At 47.5% G+C, this 21822-nt stretch overlaps 1 protein-coding gene across 1 annotated transcript; it reads left to right on the top strand.

The window, feature by feature from the left end:
* The first annotated feature begins 48 nt into the window (after nucleotides 1-48).
* On the top strand, nucleotides 49-20885 carry AP5M1 (adaptor related protein complex 5 subunit mu 1). The gene is made up of 8 exons (XM_053264161.1): nucleotides 49-587; nucleotides 6422-7064; nucleotides 9934-10161; nucleotides 11731-11870; nucleotides 13920-14005; nucleotides 14856-14971; nucleotides 16899-16995; nucleotides 20749-20885. Exons 1-8 carry the CDS (start codon nucleotides 520-522, stop codon nucleotides 20829-20831), a joined length of 1461 nt encoding a protein of 486 aa, XP_053120136.1. The 5' UTR covers nucleotides 49-519; the 3' UTR covers nucleotides 20832-20885.
* Nucleotides 20886-21822: the final 937 nt, after the last annotated feature.

Here is a 21822-nt window from a genome sequence, read left to right as displayed (position 1 = left end):
TTTGGAGAGGAAGGGTCTTCAGCCCCAGGGAGCTTTGGGGCAGAAGGGATTGCTGCCCTGTGCAAAGGGGTTGCAGCATCCGCAGGAGTGTGCCTCTTTGTAGGCAGACAGTGGCTCATGCCTGGCTCCACGGATTTTCTTCTTGTGAGGGGTCTGTGATCTTCCCAGGGGCTCCTGCCCCCCAAGGGATTAGGGTCCCCTAGTCTGCAGAGTTGAGCCTCCACCAGATTTGAAGGGGCAGCATCTGGTGAAAGAAGCCTCGCCCACTCTGAGTGGGGGGACCGATTTTATTTATTGGAGGAGGAAGGGGAAGATCCCTGGTCTTGTTTCTAGAGTGAAGGTAGCAGGGAGAAACATCTAGTGGCACTGGGTTCCGGGGGATTCTTGCTCAGAGACTTCTCGAGGGGGATTCTTGCTCAGAGACTTCTCAGAGACTTCTCAGTGATGCCTGCGACTGGACGTTTCCCCGCGGCGAGTCCCTCATGGATGCAGTGATCTCTCGCCCATTCGCAGCCCACAATGGCCTTGAGGGGACTTTGGCTCATCAGCCACGAACAAGGGGCACGAGGCACCGTATTGTTTTCCAGGTAATGCTGTCTCATGGTCCTCCAGCGAAATTGATTGGCGGTAGACTCGGGATAGACACAAGGGAGCACGTCTTCACGCCATGCGTAATTCCTTTATCACAGGGCTTGACAAGCCCATTTACTCCCCCCCCCCACCGGTGTCTGTCACTAGTCTGGTAATTTTTGCCCAATGTCCATTGTCTGGCTTCTAAAGTTTTGGGCTGGCTCCTGGGTTCAAAGAAAATTTGTCAAGGCCTGCTTTATTATAATGTCTTTGCGGCTGCAAGACATTATAATGACCTTAAAGGGGGATTAGACGTATTCATAGAGAAGGAGACATATGCCCGTGGCTATTAGTCATGATAGCTAAGTGGAACCTCCAGGATCAGAGGTAGTAAAACTTTAAATAACAGTTGCTGGAGAGGCAAACAGACTCTGCTTGTGGGCTTCATAGAATTATCCGGCTGGCCATAGTTGGAAGCAGGCTGCAGACCTGGATGGCCCTTTTGGTCTGGTCCGCAACAGAGTTCTTAGGTTTTTATGTTCGCTGCTGCCAGTTCTAAGCCTATGTTAGAGTTGGCCTTTATGTTTCACTGGGGGACTTGAAGGCCAGTTGGCAAGTCTCCTGCCTTCCCAAGCCATATTGTGAAACAGAACTTCATGAGTCAGGTCCGTCAGTGAGTGAGCATGTGCCACTATTCGTTGAAGGTTGCATTTGGGGGGTACATTGGGTGACTCCTTGATCTGAACTGGAATCTCTTGTAGGAGATGGGGAGCCACCCTGTTTCAAACAGGCTTTCTGCTTCGCTCACCTCTTTTTCAGTTGGTTTTTTAACGATCTCCAGCAAGCATGCATTTTGCTCTGTTTCCTTTGTGGGATCGGTGCCTTGTGCATGTGGAGAAAACAGGAAGAGGGATTGGCATAGTACTGAGCATAGTACCACCCTGCTCAACAGGACTGAGGACATCCCTTATCACCAGTATATTGCTGTGACCACAAAACGCGGTGGGAACTCCAGCCATGAGTACGAAGGGTCAAGACCTACAATCTAAATCAGTGTGTGTGTCCCCCACAAAATTAGGCACTCCCCACCTCCGAATTAAACCTGGAAGCATATGTCACTTTTAACACACACCTGATCCATAAGAGTAAGGACTGTTCATCTCCTGTTTCTGTTCAGTCATGCCCAGTGCAGTAGGGCGTAGGAAGCTGCCTTATACGGAGTCAGGCCGTCGGATTGTCTAGCACAGGAGTGTCTGGCAGTGGCTCTGCAAGGTTTCAGGCAGGCAGGAGCCTTTTCCCAGCCCTCCCTGGAGATGCTGTGCCAGGGATTGGACCCGGGCCCTTCTGCATGCAAAGCAGATGCTCTGCCACTGAGCTGTGGCCCCAGCATCTCCCACCTACTATTCAGCCGAGGCTGACTCGAAGGAGCGGTGGAGCAGTGCCTCGTAGAGGTACGACGGGCAGCCTGTCATGGGGTGAAGGGGCCAAGTAATTGCGCTGCAGTGGCTGTATAATCCATGGCTAGTGCAGGAGACTTGGCTGGAAGAAGACCAGGCCAGAGCAGTAACTCATTCCGAGATACAGTGGGCAGCCTGTGCTGGCAGACGGGGGGTTGCACTGTGTCCCAGGGGCGACTGAATTGCCAGATTACCAAGTCACACCTGATGCAGCAGAACTAGCACTCCCTCGTGCAATCATGGAGGCGGCCGGTCCAGTTTTGTGAACATTGCAAATAGGGATGTCCACGCACCTGTTCAGAGGCCCTTTTATGGGTGGCTTTAAGGGCAGGGCTTTAAGGGCTCTTACATACTGGGAGGGGTAAGTGCACCCACCCACCCCCGCCCTTAGAGCCACACACACATCCGGTTCCATGGACATCCCTAATTGCAAACTTGGTGGGAGTGCTGGATTCACAGGAGCCTTTCATTTCTTTCTCACTGCATGCATGCATGTTGGAAGTGACTGGTCTGAACAGACCACAGGATGCCAACTAGAAATAGGATGCTGCCAATGTTGCCCCCAGCAGCCCTTTCCAGACACCCTGATCTGCACATTATGCAGAGACCACTTGAAATCCTGTTGCCACCTAATAATGGCTTGATTGCTGATTAAGCATTGTGGAGAGCAGTCACTAGGCAGGGTTTCTGCATCATATGTAGTGCCTCCATATAAACATCCCATTCATGGGGCAGAGGAGAGCTGGTCTTGTGGTAGCAAGCAAGCATGAATTATCCCCTTTGCTAAGCCGGCTCTGCCCTAGTTTGCATTTGAATGGGAGACTACATGTGAGCACTGTAAGATATTCCCCATAGGGAAGAATATCTGGGAGGAGCATCTAGGTTCCATTTCTCTCCCTGGCATCTCCAGATAGGGCTGAGAGAGACTTTTGCCTGTAACCTTGGAGAAGCTGCTTACAGTCTGGGTAGACAATACTGTACTAGATGGGCCTATGGTCTGACTCGGTATATAGCAGCTTCTTATGTTCCTAAGAAGCCACCTAATGGCACAGTGGGGAAGAACTTGCCTAGTGAGCAAGAGGTTGCTGGTTTGAATCCCCACTGTTATGTTTCCTGGACTATGGGAAACACCTATATCAGGTAGCAGCGATATAGGAAGATGCTGAAAGGCATCATCTCATACTGTGCGGGAGGAGGCAATGGTAAACCCCTTCTGTATCTTACCCAAGACAACCACATGGCTCTGTGCTTGCCAGGAGTTGATACCGACTCAGTGGCACAACTTTGCCTTTTATGTTCCCAAGCAGCTACAAATGTTGGCTGGCCTTGCTAGCTGATCAAAGATCTATGGTCACTGTGACTCAACCCAAGCCCCCAAGGGCAGGTTCTTGTCCCTGACTCACTGTGACTTGTGGGCCCCAGTTTTCTGGGGTGGCTCTCAAGTGTATGGAGGCACTGCACACAATGCAGCATGTGATCCTGCTCTTACATGTTACAGAAGTGATGGTGCCAGCCATTGCTCCGAAGCCACGTCAAACAATCCCTGCATGCTAAACGTAATGCGCAGATGACTTTTGGCCCAGTCTTCCCATGGAATGTGGATCCATGGTAACCATGGATGCTTCACTGCTCTCCCTTGCCCTTTTACAAGACTTTTGCAGGGTGGAGGAATGGGAGACTTCCTCCAATCCCCCCATGCATGCAGTGTTGTTGCTTGGGGTGATGGTTCTCCACACAGATGCACAACCATGTAGCTGTCTAATTTGGCAACTACTAATAAACTTGGCCATTGGCAACTACTAATTTGCAGCCACTCCGTAAAAGTGAAGCACCCATGTTACGCGTGGCATTATCTACATTTGTTTTCTCATTTTATTTATCATATTTATATTTATTCAATTTTTATACAGCCATCCTTTCATAAGATATCCCAAGATAGCTTACAAAAGTTAAAATACAGTAAAACTCCATAAAAATCACATTTAAACCTTAAAATCAGTTAAACAGTAAAAACCATAAAACACACCAAAAACAAAAACAAAAAAACCCACCCACCCATAAAAAAGAGAATCAGAAGTAGGAAAGCTGAGAGGCCTGGCAGTCCCTAAGGGGTAAAAGCCTGAGCAAATAAAAAGGTCTTTAGTTTTTAAAAAGCAGCCACAGACATCAAAGAGCGGACATTCACTGGGAGAGCATTCCAGAGCTTGGGGGCAACAACGGAGAAGGCCCTGTCCCGGTGAAGGACAATTTAGCCTCTCTCATTGTCAGCACACAGAGCAAAGGCCCCTCTGACAACCTTGTTGGGTGGGCAGAAACCCTTGGGAGCAGATGTTGCTTCAGGTATCCAGGACCCATATCGTTAAAGGCTTTAAAGGTATATTCCAGCCCATATATAATCTCTGGGCTTAAATCATATAGCAGAAATTGGGGGGGGGGGGGGACACCCCTTCAATAAAACTAAAACGTAAGCTAAACGCCTGGTAAAATAGGTGCATTTTCAAGAGACGCTTGTCAGAAGGGGTGGGGTTTGTACCACTCCTTCACTAACGACATGAAGACTTGGCGATTGTGTGGACTGGATCTTTCATCCAGAGGTCTATTGAGCTTTCACATAATTCACCCTCACATTAAGAGGGTTAAAAAGAGAACCAAGAAAGATATGTACTGAGGTTGTAGATCTGTACACAAACTGTGACAGTGATTGTTGAGGTGCTGCAGTAATTGTAGTCTGCATTGTAGACTCAGGAACACTTCAGCCATCCTTCAGCCCGAAAAGGAATTAGAGACAACAAATAAAAACCTTCCACCATGCCAGGTTCGAACACCAATTCCACATAATGCCAATTATTCCCTTTTGTTCATTCCTACTGTATTTTAAAGTGACACTGTTAACTTGACATTTTAGAATTAAATTAATTTGGGGGGGGAGTCTAGCTTCTGACAGTGGAGTCTTTTAAAAATAATTACTGTACAACATAGTAGTTAAATCCATTTGTTAAAAAAATATTTTCTTCTGCTCTCCTGTTGCTATTACAAGGGTTTCTTTTCCCCCTCTGAATAAGGTGAGAATTGCCTATAGGACTGTGCAGGGAGGTACTGCACAGAAGCAGATGATGCTTCAGAGGGCTCAACCTTGGAGCAAACCCATCAACCAATCAGAGCAAGCAAACCGAAAACACAAGTCCTTGTTTCTCAACTTTAGGGGTGGGCTCCCGAAGGGGAGTGAAGAACACCAGCACGGGGCCTAAATGATGTGTCTGTTTTATTGGTAATCGTCATTTAAATGCTATAGGGTTAAGGTTCCACAGAGTATGGGTCAGGACCTTAATGGGATAATTGAAAAGGGACGTGTGGCGTTAAGAGCCTCCAAGTAAATAGGAAGCTGCCATATACTGAGTCAGACCATTGGTCCATCTAGCCCAGTATTGTCTACACAGACTGGCAGCGATTTCTCCAAGGTTGCAGGCAGGAGTCTCTCCCAGGCCTATCTGGAGATGCCAAGGAGGGAACTTGGAACCTTCTGCCTGGAAGATACACGTGCTCTTCCCCTGAGCTGTAGCCCCATCCCCTAAGGGGAATATCTTACGGGGCTCACACATGGAGTCTCCCACTCAAATGCAAGCCTGCTTAGTAAAGGGGGCAGCTCATGCTTGCTACCACAAGACCAGCTCTTGCATACATGCAACACTCACACACTCGAGGGTGAGATGGCACAACACATATGCAGGCCTGTGGGTACAATGGCCTGGTTTGTGCTACCATCCCTCTTCGGGAAGCGGAAGATGGTGCAAATCCAGCCATGGCTGGACCTCGGTATGGGGCACCCACCTCTGATGTGCCAGTGTGGAAAGGGGAGCCATTGCAGAAATGGGAAGAGCAGCCTGGTAAGTGCATGAACTCGTCAAGCATTAGCCTTGTGTGGGTTCTTAGGAACATAGGAAGCTGCCATGTACTGAGTCAGACCATTGGTCCATCTAGTGCAATATTGTCTTCACAGACTGGCAGCGGCTTCTCCAAGGTTGCAGGCAGGAGTCTCCTTCAGCCCTATCTTGGAGATGCTGCCAGGGAGGGAACTTGGAACCTTCTTGTTCTTCCCAGTGGCGGCTCCATCCCCTGAGGGGAATCTCTTATAGTGCTCACACTTCTAGTCTCCCATTCATATGCAGCCAGGGTGGACCCTGCTTAGCAGTCACGTAGTGTTGGCCCGGGATACATTCAGTCTGGCGCTGTGCAGAATAAGGGCAGACTGCTGTGAAGTGATCTTCCACACTTGCAGAGTACTGCCTGAAAGCCAGCTGCAGGCGTACAGCGATAGCGTGTGGTACTGATAATGTCTGGTAGTCTGAGCAATGGGATGTTAAGATAGCTACTGTATTTCTGATTGTCTGTTGCAGGCGTTACCCCACAGTTGAAAAGCGAGCAAAATTGTTCAATGGCGAAAGCTATGTGTCCGTGCCAGAAGATGGCCCTTTCCTTAAGGCATTGTTTTTTGAACTAAGGCTTACAGATGAAGACCACCATTTTATAGAGCGTAGGGATGGCTGTTCTCGAATCAATAAGACTTCTGTCTATGCACTTCAGGCCACAGGAGGAGATCTCTGGCCAGTTGTGGCCTTTCAGAAGAGCGGCTTGATTTATGTTGGCCTGCCATTGGTTGAGCAGTCCTTAGATCCACACCCACCTCTCATCAGCATCAGTGGAATCTCCCAGACCTTTGCCCTCTTGTCAGGGTTACTGGCCTTCATGAATCAGAAGAGTGAAGGTGAGAGGAACAGCAAAATCAGTCAGCTCCCAAGTTTGCTCATGCAGATCTGTCCGCTTGGCAGCCCTCTAGATACAAACTTTAACATCTCATTGTTGGAAGGCAACCACGTCACTCCAAGTAGCCACCCTCAGAAACCACCAGCTTGGAGAACCAGCACGTACAAGGGAAAGCCTCAAGTTAATGTCTGTATCATTGAAAAAGTCAAGTCTATGCAGTATGACAAAAGGGATGTGGTGGACATGTGGCAGGTTTACGGAACTGTAACTTGCAAGGTGAGACGATTTCCAGCACAAATCTCTCTAACCTATTTGACACATGAATGCACCTAGAAAAGTAAAAATTCAGCTCGTTTTTATCTCGGCATACGGGGAAGCTGAACTTAATATTTTTAATGCTTCAGCATACCTCAGAGAAGATAGTGCTTTTTTTAAAAAAAAAAGATTTGTGAGCAAAACCAGAATGAAAACCTTGCTTTACCATTCTGCTCTTGCATAGCTTGCTGCTAGTTTTGCTAGCTTAAGTAATAGTTAAAAGGTGTCGCTACTAATATTTATCATTTCTATATTGCTTTTTACTCTGCAGACTTCACCCTGCCGTGCTTGTATTGTTTATTCTCATAATAGTCCCATGACGTCTAACTCAATTCAGACATTGCAATAAACTATAATTAGGGAAGTTGAATTATAGCTTGGAATGATGTCAGAATTGATGTACAGAATTGATTTGGGATCAACCAGCAAACTAAAATTGAAATTTTTTTAAAATATTGTTTGAAGTGGGTTTGTGAACCATGGTTTGTGCTAATTATGGTTTGGTGTGATGTCTGAATTCAGAGGCAGAGTAATGGCCATAACCCTGGTTTGTCAATTCAGATATCACACCAAACCATAATTAGGCAAACATGTCTCAAGAGACTGATAAAGGACTCCTTGTAAAGGTTCTTTCTCCTGTAGCACCTGGAGAAGGGCCTCCAGTGGTGACCTTTACAGACAGCCAGATTCATGTGAGGGGAGGACTGTGAAAGGCAGTCCTTCAAATTCAGTGTTGTTTTAGTATCGGTTGTGCAGCTAGTTTTGTGTTCATACTATAAGCGCCAAATGCTCAAGTGAAAGTGAAATTCCAGATGACAGTTTTATTTATTTTAACAGCCTGATAGTAATCATGTTTACTTAGGGGGGGAAAGCCCAACAGGTTCAGAGGAATTACGTCCTTGTAAATATGCTTAAAGCTGCAAACGTTGGGGGCAGGGTGGATCTCCTGAATTGTTCAATTACATTAAAATACAAGAACAAAAAAAATGCTTGGGCTACTCCTACAAACCACATATCCAGTTGCCCAGAGAATATGTTATCCTTTTAAATTAATGAAAAAGGCCATCTGGCTTCTACATGATTTCTGGTTTCTCAGGGGGAAATAAATGCGGAACTGTTGCCCTTTCTTTTGGCTTCCTTCTTGCATTCTGACACAGTAATTTAGTTTTGTCACTTTGGATGTTTCCTCTTTAATTGGGGGAGGACTTTGGACTTCTCCAGTGTAGAGCAGTGTAGAGCAAACATCACATCTGCAGCTACAGCTCCATCAGGATTAAAGAACACCAGTTCCATCCATTCCAACTGGTGTGCCTGCTATGTGCTCAGAGGCAGTTTTCAGTGCAGTCATTAGCAGATAACTAGGCAGACCTGCCCCTTGTGTATCTGTCTATTTATTTATTGCATTTATATAGCAATAGCACTTACATTTATATACCGCTTTATAGCCGGAGCTCTCTAAGCGGTTTACAATGATTTTTAGCATATTGCCCCCAACATTCTGGGTACTCATTTTACCGACCTCGGAAGGTCCCACTTATATCCCACTTCTTCTGTGGAACTCAAGGCTGCATACATGGGGTGACCATGGCCTGAATAATTTCTCAGTATTAATGTTCAGCTTGTCTTGGTTTGCCAGTGGGAGCTCAGGAATGGAATGAATTGTGGCAGAATTGTGGTGACCCCGCAAAACCACCATACATTTTTCTGGGTTAGGGGACTAATCTTTCTGATTTGGTTGAGGGGCGTCCAGAATGGGTTGTGAATTCCTGTATTTTCGCACCAAGAACCCGCCCACAGCAAGTGCCCGCACCTGCTTCGAATCTGCAGTTTTGAGCAGTTCTTGTTAAAAATGAATTGGAAAGCCTGCACCTAGCTGCTCTTCTCACCCACCTTGCCTTACCACCTCCTATTCCTAGCACCCTTTATTCCCCAGCTTGCTGTTTGGGGGCAGGCTGGAGGGGATGCCATGCATCCTCTCTCGTGAGCCCCCCACCCCCTCAAGAGCCTTCCTTGCCTGGAATTCCCAGCAAGCTCTTGGAGCATCTGAGAGGATGAGACACTCTCTTGCACTAGCGAGAGAGTGACACATGGCACATCCCATCCCCTCATTTGTCACTCCAAGAGCTCTTGAGGGGATGGGCATGCGTAAGAGAGGACGCATGGCATCTCTCAAGTGTTCCCTCTAAGGTGTGTGCGTGCTCACAAGTTTTTGGATGTCCGCTCAATTAATTTTAGATCCCGCTCAGGTTGAATCAGGAAGGCCCCACTCTGGATGCAGGTGCGCACACACTGCCTTGATACTGCCGCCCAGAACAAAGTGGGCGGTGGGGAAGAGAAATGAGCCCAGATGAGCAGGGCAGTCTGTGTTAATGCTTTGTTAGGCAGCCTGCACCATTTCAAGTTCCCGCTCCCTCCCTTTCTGTTTACAAAAAACTTTAGAACCCGTGGGTTCTTGGTGCGAAAATACGGGAAACCATCATCATCAAGTTAGCAGGGAAGTCCCTGCTAACTGGGCAAAGTGGCACCTTTTAACATGGTGATTCTCTTTATTTAGCAGGGGGAGAGTAATTGGCCCTATCCACCCCCAGCACAGTACTTCCAGTGACTGTTGCTGGTGTGTGTCTTATGTTTCTTTTTAGAATGTGAGCCCTTTGGGGACAGGGAGCCATCTTATTTATTTATATTTCTCTGTGTAAACTGCCCTGAGCTATTTTTGGAAGGGTGGTATAGAAATCGAATGAATGAATCCACCAGTGAGGTCTGTTCCAAATCTCATAGGCACAGAGATGTTCTAGGCATGTGTTGAAGACTTATCTTTTTGTCTTTGAAGTGTGACATCGAAGGCACTGCTCCCAATGTGACTGTCAGCTTGAACCTCCCTGCCAACGGCTCTCCTCTCCAGGATATCTTGGTCCATCCTTGCGTAACGTCCCTTGACCCTGCAGTCCTGACCTCTAGTAGTGTTGACGTGATGGATGACTCGGCTTTCAGCGGACCTTATAAATTCCCCTTAATACCTCCTCCAGACCAGTTCAATCTCTGCTTTTATACTTCCCAGGTAAGGCCCTGTGATTCGTCGTGTTAAGCAGGCATGATTGGACCCCACCAAGGTCCCTGCCCCAACAGAGAACCCCTCGCTGAGAGCCCCCTGGCCCTGCTGCTGCTGCTCCTCGCTGGGGCTGTCAGTTTGCTCATCCACCTCCTGGCCCAGAGGAGTGAGCAAGTGAGTGGAGAGTGCAGCAAGGGTGTGGCAGCAAGCGTCTGCTCCTTTGCACGGAGAGGGACACATGGATTGAACAGTACCTGGAATATTGGTTTCTCAAACTGGAAGCTTTGGCTGCTTAGCTGGGACGGGTCCACTCCCAAAGGCCTGCCATCACCCAAGTCTGCACAAACAGTTTTAACAATGTGTAAAATAATGTGGCCGTAAGTTCACGACGACAGCAGAACTGCCTCCTCTGTGGGGACAAGTCCCCCTTCAGGAACTCAGGTGGCCTGCTGGCCACTGGCGTTTTGGCCAGACGGCAAGCAGCAGAGGACCCCGCACAGTGTCACAGATATGGTGGCACAGGGCCGTTAACGGGCATCACTGGATCATGGGTTTGATCCCTGCCAATCATTTTGTGGCTGGATCAGCTTCGGCCCTCCTGCTGGTTTTGGACTACAACTCCCATCATTCCCAGCCACAGTAGCCCATAGTCTGGTGTGATGGCTTTTGCAGGAAGGCCAAAGCCTGGTGTAGCTGGACCATTAGTCTGAGCCGGTATAAGGCAGCTTCATGTGTTCATATGGTGCTTCTGGTTTTCAGCTGGGACTAGGAAGAAATCTCCTCTCTCGTGGCAGGGTGAGTGGGGGAAGAGCGTCTTTTCATAGCCTTGTGCCAATTGGGCAGCTTTAGGACGGCTGACATAAGGCACATGGGAAAGGGTCATTGAGCATGGAGCGGGGTGAACTGGAAAGAGTTTTGGCACAATCAGGCTTGCCAAAGATACGAAAATGAGAGGAGTTGCTGTTTGACAGGGCCAGTTATCCATGGAAATGTGGTTTGCCTTCAGTGACCTCTTAGGTGACAGGGTGTTTTACATGAGGCTCATCTCTGCCTGGTTGTCCCATATGGAAGCCCAGTTCACTTCTGGACCTTGCCTTGCAATATTTTTCCAGCCTCTCCTTCCAGCAGACAATTCCTTCCCAGCTCTCTGGTTCTAAAAGGAATATGCAAGTTAGCTGTGGTCCTCCAGCTCATTACATGCTTTGAACGTGGTGCTGGACGGGTTTTTGGCCTCCATCCTAAAAATATTTCCAGCACCCTGCTGATCAGTGGTTTAGAGAATCTAGCTTGCAAATGAGTTGTTAATTCCTATTTTCCATCAGAATTAAGCACTTCTGCCTAATTACCTTGCTGTTTAGCAGTAGGAGAGCATCTGACATCAGGAAGCTGTCAACCCATTTTTATTTTATTTTATTTTGAAATTTACACCCCACCATGTGCCTCCAAAGAAGCAGTCTACAATCAGTCAGGGCAGTCTACAATCTACCAAAAATAACCCAACGATCAACAACACTTCCACAAATTATATTAAAGCAGGAACATAAAGAATTCTGCTCTTTTTTTCTTCCCCGCTGCTAGGTGCCTGTTCCACCCATTCTGGGATTTTATCAGCTGAAAGAGGAAGACTCACAGTGGAAGTTCACCATTCACCTGAAGCTTCACGAGAGTGTGAAAAACACATTTGAATACTGTGAGGCCCGAGTTCCCTTCTTCAACAAGTGAGGCTAACAATAAAATCTTCCCCTCTTTCTTTTCTGCAAGTGGAATTTTTAATGGTGTGCATGGCAAGGTCGTTTCCTTCTTTGGGTGTTGTCAAAAGTCATTATTGGGACGGGATTTGGAAAATCTTCATGAGAAGCGTGGCAAGTAGGAGGGCGTAAGATGGGAATGGGAAGGGGCCATTTAGCACCCCTTGGGGGCTCAGATTAAGCTCCAGGCTGCCAAATGCCAGACCTTCCCATAGGCCTTCTTGAGCCCTCCTGATTTCATGGGCTCTTTTGCCTTCTTCCTGTTGGGAATTCTCTCTGGTAGGAGAAACCCTTTCTCATTATAGCAGAGTGCACAGAGGCACAACACAGCAGAATTTGGTTAGGCATGCGTGTATGCTGAGAGTAAAGTAACTCGGAGCCAGTTCATAGTTTCAAATCAATATAAATGGTATTTATTAGAGAACTCCCATTCTAGATAGGAAAGTGAGGAGTTAGGATCTCTAATCTATCTATCTAGCTGAATGCAGATGGATTCTGCATCTTCTCTGCACACATGGTGCAGGGAGAGAGGCTTGCCATGTTGCAAGGTAGAAGGGCAGGTAGGGAAGAGAAGAGAGGAAGTAAGTTAATCCCTGAGATTAGCAATCTACATATCCAAAGGGATAGTGTCAGAGCAGTGGAGAAGGGATGACCAATGTCTTGACCCTCTAGCCCTCTGACTCACTAGTCTGTCCTCCTATGTCACTGAGACAAGAGACAGCGCAAAGTCCTTCACTTCCAGCCCTTCCCATTCTGAGTGGTTCCTGCCCTTTCCCACTTGAAAGATTTTGACCGAATAGGGAGGGCAGCGATCAGTGATGACAGAAGGGTGCGTAAAGAAGAGTATTCTCCTCCATATGCCCTCCAATCTTACCTCTTCTGATAGGAGGCTTTCCTTGTGCAATTAAAGCACCTTCGAGAGCAGTTCACGGATTCTGCTTCCTGCTCTATCCCTACCTGCCTCTGAGGTGGTTCTTTGGCTCTGTGGTTCTTTTCCTGACTTCTTGGCCCCTCCCTCCACACATGCCTTACCCATCCAGGCTGCCTTCCGACTGCTGACCTTGGCCTGTTGACATTGTGCGTCACTTATTAGTGTGTGCCAGGGGTTCCCAACCTGCGGTACTCCAGATGTTTCTGAACTACAACTCACACCATCCCCAGCCACAATAAATTGTTGCTGGGGGTGATGGGAGTTGTAATTCAGCAACCTCTGGAGTACCACGGTTGGGAATCTCTGGTGTGTACAGTTTGTACCAAATGTATCTCGTATAGGAAGAGGGCACTGTGGTTTCTCTCGTCCGTTACTTAATAAAGCACCTCTGAGTAGGGATGTGCAAACAGGTTCGGGGGTTCATGGTTCGGGATCGACCCCTGAATCAACCCACCCACCCCGGTTTGGTCCGGACCCAAATTTGGGGGGTTTGCGGACCAAAAAAACCCCCAAACTGAACTGCGGTCGAAGAGCACCCAGGCGAGGAGGTTACTTAGAAGGCCGGCGGGGGAGGGGTAACTTCTGCGGGGGACACCCCCCTGCCACCTCCAGGAACTCCCCCGAGGGGAGTACAAGGTTAATTTTTTTTTGGTCCGTGAACCCCGTGAACCAAACCGGGGAGGGGTTTGAGGGGGTGCCAGACCAGCTGGTTTTGTGCACACCCCAACATCTGAGTATGTCGTTGGATAAGAACAGCCCTGCTGAATCACACCCAAAGCCTATCTAGTCGTGGCCCACCAGATGCCTCTGGGGAGGCCACAGGTGAGGGCCTGCCCTCTCTCTCTTGCTGTTTCTCCCCTGCAACTGGTATTCAGAGGCATCTTGCCTCTGAGGCTGGAGGTGGCCTATCCTCCCATGTATTTGTCCAAGCCCCTTTTCAAGCCATCCAAGCGAGTGGCCATCACCACATCCCATGGCGGAGAATGTCATAGATTAATTATGCACTATGTGAACAAGGACTTTGCTGTAACTTTGCAGCAGGTTGCTGTAACTCCCAACGGTGAGTTTCCTTCTTCTCTTGGTGCCAGGGGCCCCATCACGCACTTGGAGTACAAAGTCAGCTACGGCCTGCTCGAGGTGTCGAAAGAGAAGAACTTGCTAGTCTGGGTCATAGGTAAGAGACATCACTTTTTCTACACCAGGAGGGAGCAACTGGTTTAGAAAGAAAAGCCGGTGAGGCCAGCTTGCTGGCAACCACTATGTTTACGCCTGGACCAAAGAGGATGGGCCAGATCCTCAGTTAAAGCTCGCTTCCCCCGCCCCCGTCCGCCTCCCACTCTCTCCTTCTCTGCCTTCTCCTTCCTCTCCCTTCCTTTGTTTCATTTCAGCCTGAAAAATAGCCTAGAGGCAGCTGACAGAGCATGTCAACCCAAGAGCTAGTCAGCAGCCTTACACAGCAATTATCTTGCCTTCCCTGTCTGGTCTTCTTTCTACCAGTTATCAGTTTTCGGCTACTTACTGTTTTCTGACTCTTATCTTTCTGTAAAAATGAAACTGAATATAATGAAAGCAGGCCCATCTGTTTAAATCTGGATCTGTCCCAATCACGTTAAAAGCAGGATGTGTGTGCATGTGCTCCACCCCCCACCCCGGTTCTCTGATCTGAACAGCGAAAGGGATCCATGGGTGAGCAGCACTGAACCCTTCCCATCACTGATAACATTCCTTGCATTAGCTGCCCCCTGAAATAGTTTTCCCCTGCCCAGGTTCCAATTCCAAAAGTCAGTATACCTGGCAGAAAATTGCCCCAGAGATCAAACTTCAGGGAAGTACGTGCAGGTAGTGGAAAGTTCCACACCCCGTACCTGTGGGTCTTTGCAGCTTGTTTAAATCAAATTCTTCCTCCTTTCTACATGATTGGGCAGATCTGAATTAAGGTATGGATTAAAGTGCTATTTGGATGCCAGCAGTAGATTTCTGAGATGCTCTGCAATCTTTAAAGACATTTGTTTTTCCCCTTTAAGGACAAAAATTCCCCAAATCACTGGACATTTCTCTATCCGGGACTCTTGCTTTTGGGCCCGTGAGCCCACAGCAGCCAGTGGATCCGGTGTGTACTGGAAGCACTGCCTATGTCAAAGTAAGCTGGGGTCTGGAAGAGAAGATGAAGAAGTTGGTTCTTAAATGGGGCAGCCAGCCGTAGCAGCCAATGGCCAGGGAGGGTCAGCATCCCTGAAGGGTGGGCAGGGCCTGTGCTAGTGCAACCTCGGAGAAGCCGCTGCCAGTCTGTGAAGACAATACTGAGTTAGGTAGACCAAGGGTCTGACTCAGTATATGGCAGCTTCCTATGTCCCAACGAGGAGGTGCACCATGGCTCTCATTAACCCAGGGCCCGGGGCAGGCACTGCTTCCATCAAGGAGCCCCTTGAGGAATTTTGATCTAGATGGGAATGGAAGTTTGGGAACCCAAGGGCGAATGGCCCTGGGGGAACCCTCTTTCCAGGCAGGCATTCCAAGGCAGCATGAGGGGACTCTGCTGACTCTCTGGAACCTAGGTACAGTCCTGGTGTTGAGTCAATCTACAGAACAAGGGATCTGAAACGGCGATAAGAAGCAGCCCGCACAAAAAGAAGCCGCTGCATCGATTGGTCAACCTATTTTGATCAACATATTTTGAAATCTCTTTCGTGGCGGGGTGGGGGGGAGTTCTTAGGTTTATCCATTAGTACACAATGCTCCCAAAACTCCATGCTGCCACTGATTTAAGCCAAGGGTAGGCAGAAGGTAGACTGGGATCTGCTGTTTGATCTCTCAGTGGTTTGCAGTTGATCAGCAAGGGCTTAACAAGAGCAACAACAGAGAAAGGACCGAGCAGAGTTTTCAGGGCCTTAGGGCCACTCCCTCCTGATAGTTTACAGAAGCAGACTAAATTGCATGATGCCAACCTATCTACAAACGTGCAAAATGCATGCTAGGCCACAAAAAGCAACCCTTTCTTTGTGCATTTTAAAGACAAACACACACAGAATTCACACTGCTTTGTACACCGCATAGCTTAAACCATAGCACAAGACATCCTCTTGCAAGAGAGTCGCCATCCTTGTACGGTGGAGCTTTGAAGGCCTGCCTGGGAATGCCTGTCTAAATGGTGACCCATAGAACCCCATGCAGCCCACCAGCCATCTGCTTTGGCCTGTCAGATACTAGGAACATCGGAAGCTGCCATATACTGAGTCAGAGTCCATTGGTCTATCTAGCTCAGTATTGTCTTCACAGACTGGCAGCGGCTTCTCCAAGGTTGCAGGCAGGATTGCAGGAATCTCTCTCCGCCCTATCTTGGAGATGCTGCCAGGGAGTGAACTTGAAACCTTCTGCTCTTCCCAGAGCGGCTTCATCCCCTGAGGGGAATCTCTTGCAGTGCTCACACTTCTAGTCTCCCATTCATATGCAACCAGGGCGGACCCTGCTTAGCTAAGGGGACAATTTATACTTGCTGCCACAAGACCAGCTCTCCTCTCCTAAACAACCTCCCTGTTTTTTGTGGCTCCAGTCAGGGAACAAAAAAGATGAGCCGCCCCAATGGACCACCACACAAAACCGGTGGGCCACATTCAGCTTGGTGGGCGCAGATTTGCCCTAGCCAAAAGTCCCAGCTCCAGTCCCTGGCAGCATCCCCAGGTAATGCTGGGAAGGACTGCTGCCTGAAACTCTGGAGAGATGCTGCCAGCCAGAGTAGGCAATACTGAGCTAGATGGACCAATGGTCTGACTCGGTATAAGGCAGATTCCCATGCTCCTAAGATGTGTCTTGCCATCCACAGTCGGGTTGGAAGCAGTGGATGCAAGATTAAATCTTTGGAGCAGGAGACTGCTGAGGTACCAGCGTCAAAGTTGCATGCTATGAACTCTACAAAGTTGTTGTCTCCTTTTGTTTTCCTTTTTGGCTGCTGTGGCCACTACTCTGGTGCAAGGATTATATGTACATCCTGAGCTATTTGATTTTATTTTCAGTAGCTGGAATGAGTGTCTGTGCGTCCCTCTCATGCTTTTCTGCTTGGTTGTCCTTAGCTCTATTTTAGAATCCTGGATTTCACGCTTACTGGATGTCACACCGACCAGCATTCCATTCAGGTCTTTCCATCAGGAAAACTAAAGTTCAGTACAGGTGAGCGCCTTGCATCTGTGGCACTATTTTAGTGGGAGCAGCACGATATGCGTGGGGAACACAAATGTGAAAAGACCACAAGCAGGTGAACTTGACGTTGACTGGCTTGTTTCAGACTTATTTTCGGAACGTTTTGGCTTTTGACATTATAACTTCCAAAGTAAAAATATGGCCCTAATTATGTCTTGAACATCTCTGAAATATTTGAGTTTGAAATATTTAATCTGAGTAATGCATTTTAAAAAAAACAAAAAACCAGTGTCCTGCTTTTCTTCTATAAGAACCCAAAGTTATGGCTAACAACAGAAGATTAAAACAATAGGACAGCAGCAATGAAAGCATTAATCAAAGCCAAAATTAAATAAAACGATACAGCAGCACATACCCCCCCCCCACACACACACACATTACAGCAACTGTTTTGTTTTTTGTTTTGTTTAAACCTTGATTAGCAACCAGCTTCTTTGAAAAACGCCACGTCTTTATTGGGCTGTGGACACACACACAATGAACACCAGGCAGGCTTCCCTGGAACGGGCACTCTACAGCATTGGCACCACATCTGAAAAGGCCCAGTCTTCTATCCACTCTTGTGCTTCAGTGGGCAGGATGTTGATCAGACTAGCTCAGTGGCAGAGCGTCAGCAGAAGGTCCCAGACTCAGTCCCTGCTATTTCTGGATAGGACTGGGGGAAACTCCTGTCTGAAACTCTGAAGGGGCCGCTGCCAGTCAGGGTAGACGGTACAGAGCTAGAGGGACCAATGATCTGACTCGGTAGGCAGCAGCTTCCTCTATACCTAGTAGCCACCTAATGGCGCAGCGGGGAAATGACTTGATTAGCCAGCCAGAAGTTGCCGGTTCAAATCCCCACCAGTATGTTTCCCAAACTATGGGAAACACCTATATCGGGCAGCAGCAATATAGGAAGATGCTGAAAAGCATAATCTCATGCTGCATGGGAGGAGGCAATGGTAAACCCCTCCTGTATTCTACCAAAGGAAACCACAAGGCTCTGTGGGAGCCAGGAGTTGACACTGACTCGATGGCACACTTTACCGTTACCTCTATATCTATGGCTGCACAGGAGGGAACATACAGGAGAAGACAATCCTTCCGTTATCCAGTTCCTGGACCGTATACTGTAAATCTGTATGTATAAGTGTGAGTAATCTGAACTAGAAGATAACCTCAGTACTCATCATATCCATGTGCTTATCGACTGCCTTTAAAATCAGTGAGCAGATGTATGCAGAGTGTTTGCAAGACTCAGACCTAAAGGCATACACCATTGATTTATTATTTTAAAAAATATTTTTAGACCGCTGTTAAGAAAAAAAATTATAGCGGTTTACAAAATTGAAAAACAACATTAAACACCAGTAAAATTATGCTGCCTCCTAAAATGACAAGAAAACAGTCCAGCAAAAATCCATATAAGGCGTGACATTGTCATAGTTTCCAAAGGCAACTCTTTTCTCTGCCTCCAAAAGGCCAGTTGAGAAGTGGCTATGCAAACTTCTCTCAAAGGGCTGTCCCAGTGCATCAGGGCTGCTATAGAAAAGTCTCTGCTCCTGGTGGAAGATGGAATCCAGAGCTGGGCCTTCTTAGAAGCTCTTGAGAATGCAAGTGAGCAATATTCAAAGGATTACCTCATTCTCTCAGTCTCCCAGGAATGACCCGGCTACAGTGATTCATGCATTGCATACATCCAGATTAGATTATTCTAATGTGCTCCAGGCAGGGCTGCCCTTGAAGAGTTCCTCTTGTTCCAACATCCCCTTGTTCACAGTGTGACCATGTAGAACACAACATACCTACCTTGCGACCTCTTCGTGGGCTGGCCCTTCGTTGCCAGACCCCATTTAAAGTCCTAGTTCTGATCTTTAAAGCCCTAAGCTGTCTCGGCCAGGATCCCTGAAGGGCTGCCTGCTTCTGTATGTTGAGAAATTCTCCTTAGAGGCCCTGCTCCATGTACATCGGAAATGTGCTGAGGGATGACACAGGAACCATATTTTGTATTTTCCTTCTCCCCATTGGCTTAGAACTCGATGGGCTCTCCTCCTCGAGCAACTCGCCTTGCTCTCTTTTTGTTGGCCTCGAGGCAGCAAACCAAGGCTGCTCTTTTTAGGGGAAGGTTTGGAACTGTCTGGCTCCTTTTCTTAAGTAAAGGTAAAGCGTGCCTTCAAGTTGGTGTTGACTCCTAGTGACCACAGCCCTGTGGTTCTCTTTGGTAGTATACAGGAGGGGTTGACCATTGCCTCCTCCCTCTCAGGCTGAGATGATGCCTTTCAGCATCTCCCTGTATCGCTGCTGCCTGATATAGGTGTTTCCCATAGTCTGGGAAACATACCAGCGGGGATTTGAACCGGCAACCTCTAAGTACTGCATCCTAAATTATTGTTTACTTTGTATTTTGCTGTTTTACATGATCTTGTGACTTTGATTTTTGGTACAGTTTTTAACTTGTTCCTTAGCAGCCTTGGAGGATGTTCTACCAAAAACCAGCCTATACGTGGGTGTTGTTGTTAACTGTAATTGTGCTCTGTGTCAGGGATTCTCAACCTTGGGTCCCCAGACGTTGTTGGACTACAGCTCCCATCATTCCCAGCCACAATGGCTGAAGGCCAAAGGATGTTGGGAGCTGTAGTCCCAACAACATCCGGGGACCCAAGGTTTGGGAGCCTCTGCTCTATATGAGGCTGCCAGTGAGGACATCTCAGAATCTGAAGCTAGTGCAAAATACTGCAGCTTGGCTCCAGCTGGGCGTATATAGCTTACTTCTGTATGTACACATATAGCTACTGCAGGGATTCCCAAATTTTGGCCCCGAATGTTGCTGGACTACAATTCCCACCATCCACAGCCACAATGGAAGGCCTTTGTGGCTGTGGGTGATGGGAGTTGTAGTCCAACATCATCTGGGGACCCAGGTTTTAGAAGCCCTGGGCCTGCAGTGTTTCGACCACATAGGCCGCCTGTCTGCTTCTGGACTTAGACGCCAGTGGTTGCCTTGGAAGCCCTGGGCCTGGGTCCCACTGGTCTCAGCGATCACCGGGCATTGCCCCTGATGCCAGTTCTGATTGTCTACTCGGGTCCTACTCCAGGTTCTGTCTCCACATGAAGTAAATGTAACTGCAGCAAGAGGCAGGGCCTTTATGTTAATTGCCCCAAGGCTGTGGAATGCCCTCCCCATTTAATTTAATTTAATTAATTTAATTTAATTAATTTAATTTAATTTAATTTTTACATTTATATCCCACTCTTCCTCCAAGGAGCCCAGAGCAGTGTACTACATACTTAAGTTTCTCCTCACAACAACCCTGTGAGGTAGGTTAGGCTGAGAGAGAAGTGACTGGCCCAGAGTCACCCAGCTAGTATCATGGCTGAATGGGGATTTGAATTTGGGTCTCCCCGGTCCTAGTCCAGCACTCTAACCACTACACCATGCTGGCTCCTTTGAGGTACAGACCACCCCACCCTGCCATGTGCTTTTCAGAGGTGCTCAGCTTTGGCACAGCTTATCAACCTTTTTGCTTGGCACTGTCTTCTCTGCTTTTAATTTTGTACATACATAATGTTCTGCACAAGCTGGTTTGAGTCTTGGAAGGGCAGCTAATGTTTTTAAATAAGTAGATACGTTAATCATTATTAAAGTTTATTCTCTAGGAGTTTGCATAAAGCAGTGTTTATTTTGAAATGTGGTCTAGATGCTTATTTTGCCTCCCCCCCCCTTTCTTTCTGTAATTATTTTAGCTCGAGAAGTCCTCTCTTCAGATTACTACATCTGGAATTCCAAAGCTCCAGCACCTGTGGTATATAGAACCTTGCTTTTCTAATTTCCCCGTCATTTTGTACTAGAAAGGAAGAATAAATTTGCTAAAATATTTTAATCTGTGTGCTTGTTATTTAAGTCCTTTGGAGTTTGTTTGGGTTTTTTGTTTAAAGCCAGTTGCTTGATTTCAAGTAAATAAATTATTGTGGTTGATGTTTTTGTTCCTTTTCTGGGCTATTTCAGACAACACAAAGTGTATTGCTGTGATTATTCCATCCTTAGACTTCCAGAACTACCTATAGCCAAATGCATTATGTGCATCCCTCCACCACAACTGTGTCATCGTCATTGTGTAAATAGCCCTCCGGCTTTTCTGAAAGCCTAGATATCAGGGTATTTTCAACAAGGATGTAAGGGGCAGTGGTGGTGGTAGTAAAACAGCTGATCCTGGTCTTGGCCACATTGCTTTAGCTATGGCCATTAAGCATCACTCCTGCCTCTCTTTGGATTTTTTAAAAAGAAATTGGAATGAAGGAATATTATAAAAGTATAACTTTGAGCATGTACAGAGTGACTTTCCCTTGCCACTGAGCAACGGCAACCTGCCTGCTCACCCATAGAATGAGTGAGCAAGGTTTCTTTTTCAAGCAGATGAGGAGGGTCCCAGATGGCCCTGGGCCCTGGCAAGCACCCCAGCACGGAGCTCCTAGCCCCCAGATCAAAACGATAGTTTATGGTGGTATTCCCACATCATCCCTAAACTTTATGCTAATTCTCCATGCCTGCTTATTCACCACTAGTTTTTGGATATCCACCCGATCATTTGGATGAAGGAAGCTGTAGTGCTTCTGTCTGGAAAGGCCAAACTAGATATGGTGGTGGCAGGCAGATGTTGCTTTCCAGCGCGCTACGCTGTTCACATATAAAGTGGGATGGGAGGCCCAAGGACCCTCTTCACCATCTGCCATAATGCAGGGTCATCCATGCATCCAGATTCAGCCCAGATGGATGCCAAAAATTCCCTGCAGCCAAATGCTCCCAAATTGCTCACCATG

This window comes from Hemicordylus capensis, chromosome 1, assembly GCF_027244095.1.
Source record: "Hemicordylus capensis ecotype Gifberg chromosome 1, rHemCap1.1.pri, whole genome shotgun sequence".
Classification (NCBI taxonomy): Eukaryota; Metazoa; Chordata; class Lepidosauria; order Squamata; family Cordylidae; genus Hemicordylus; species Hemicordylus capensis.
The sequence above is the reverse complement of the archived record's forward strand: the minus strand, read 5'-3'. Positions and strand labels throughout refer to the sequence as shown.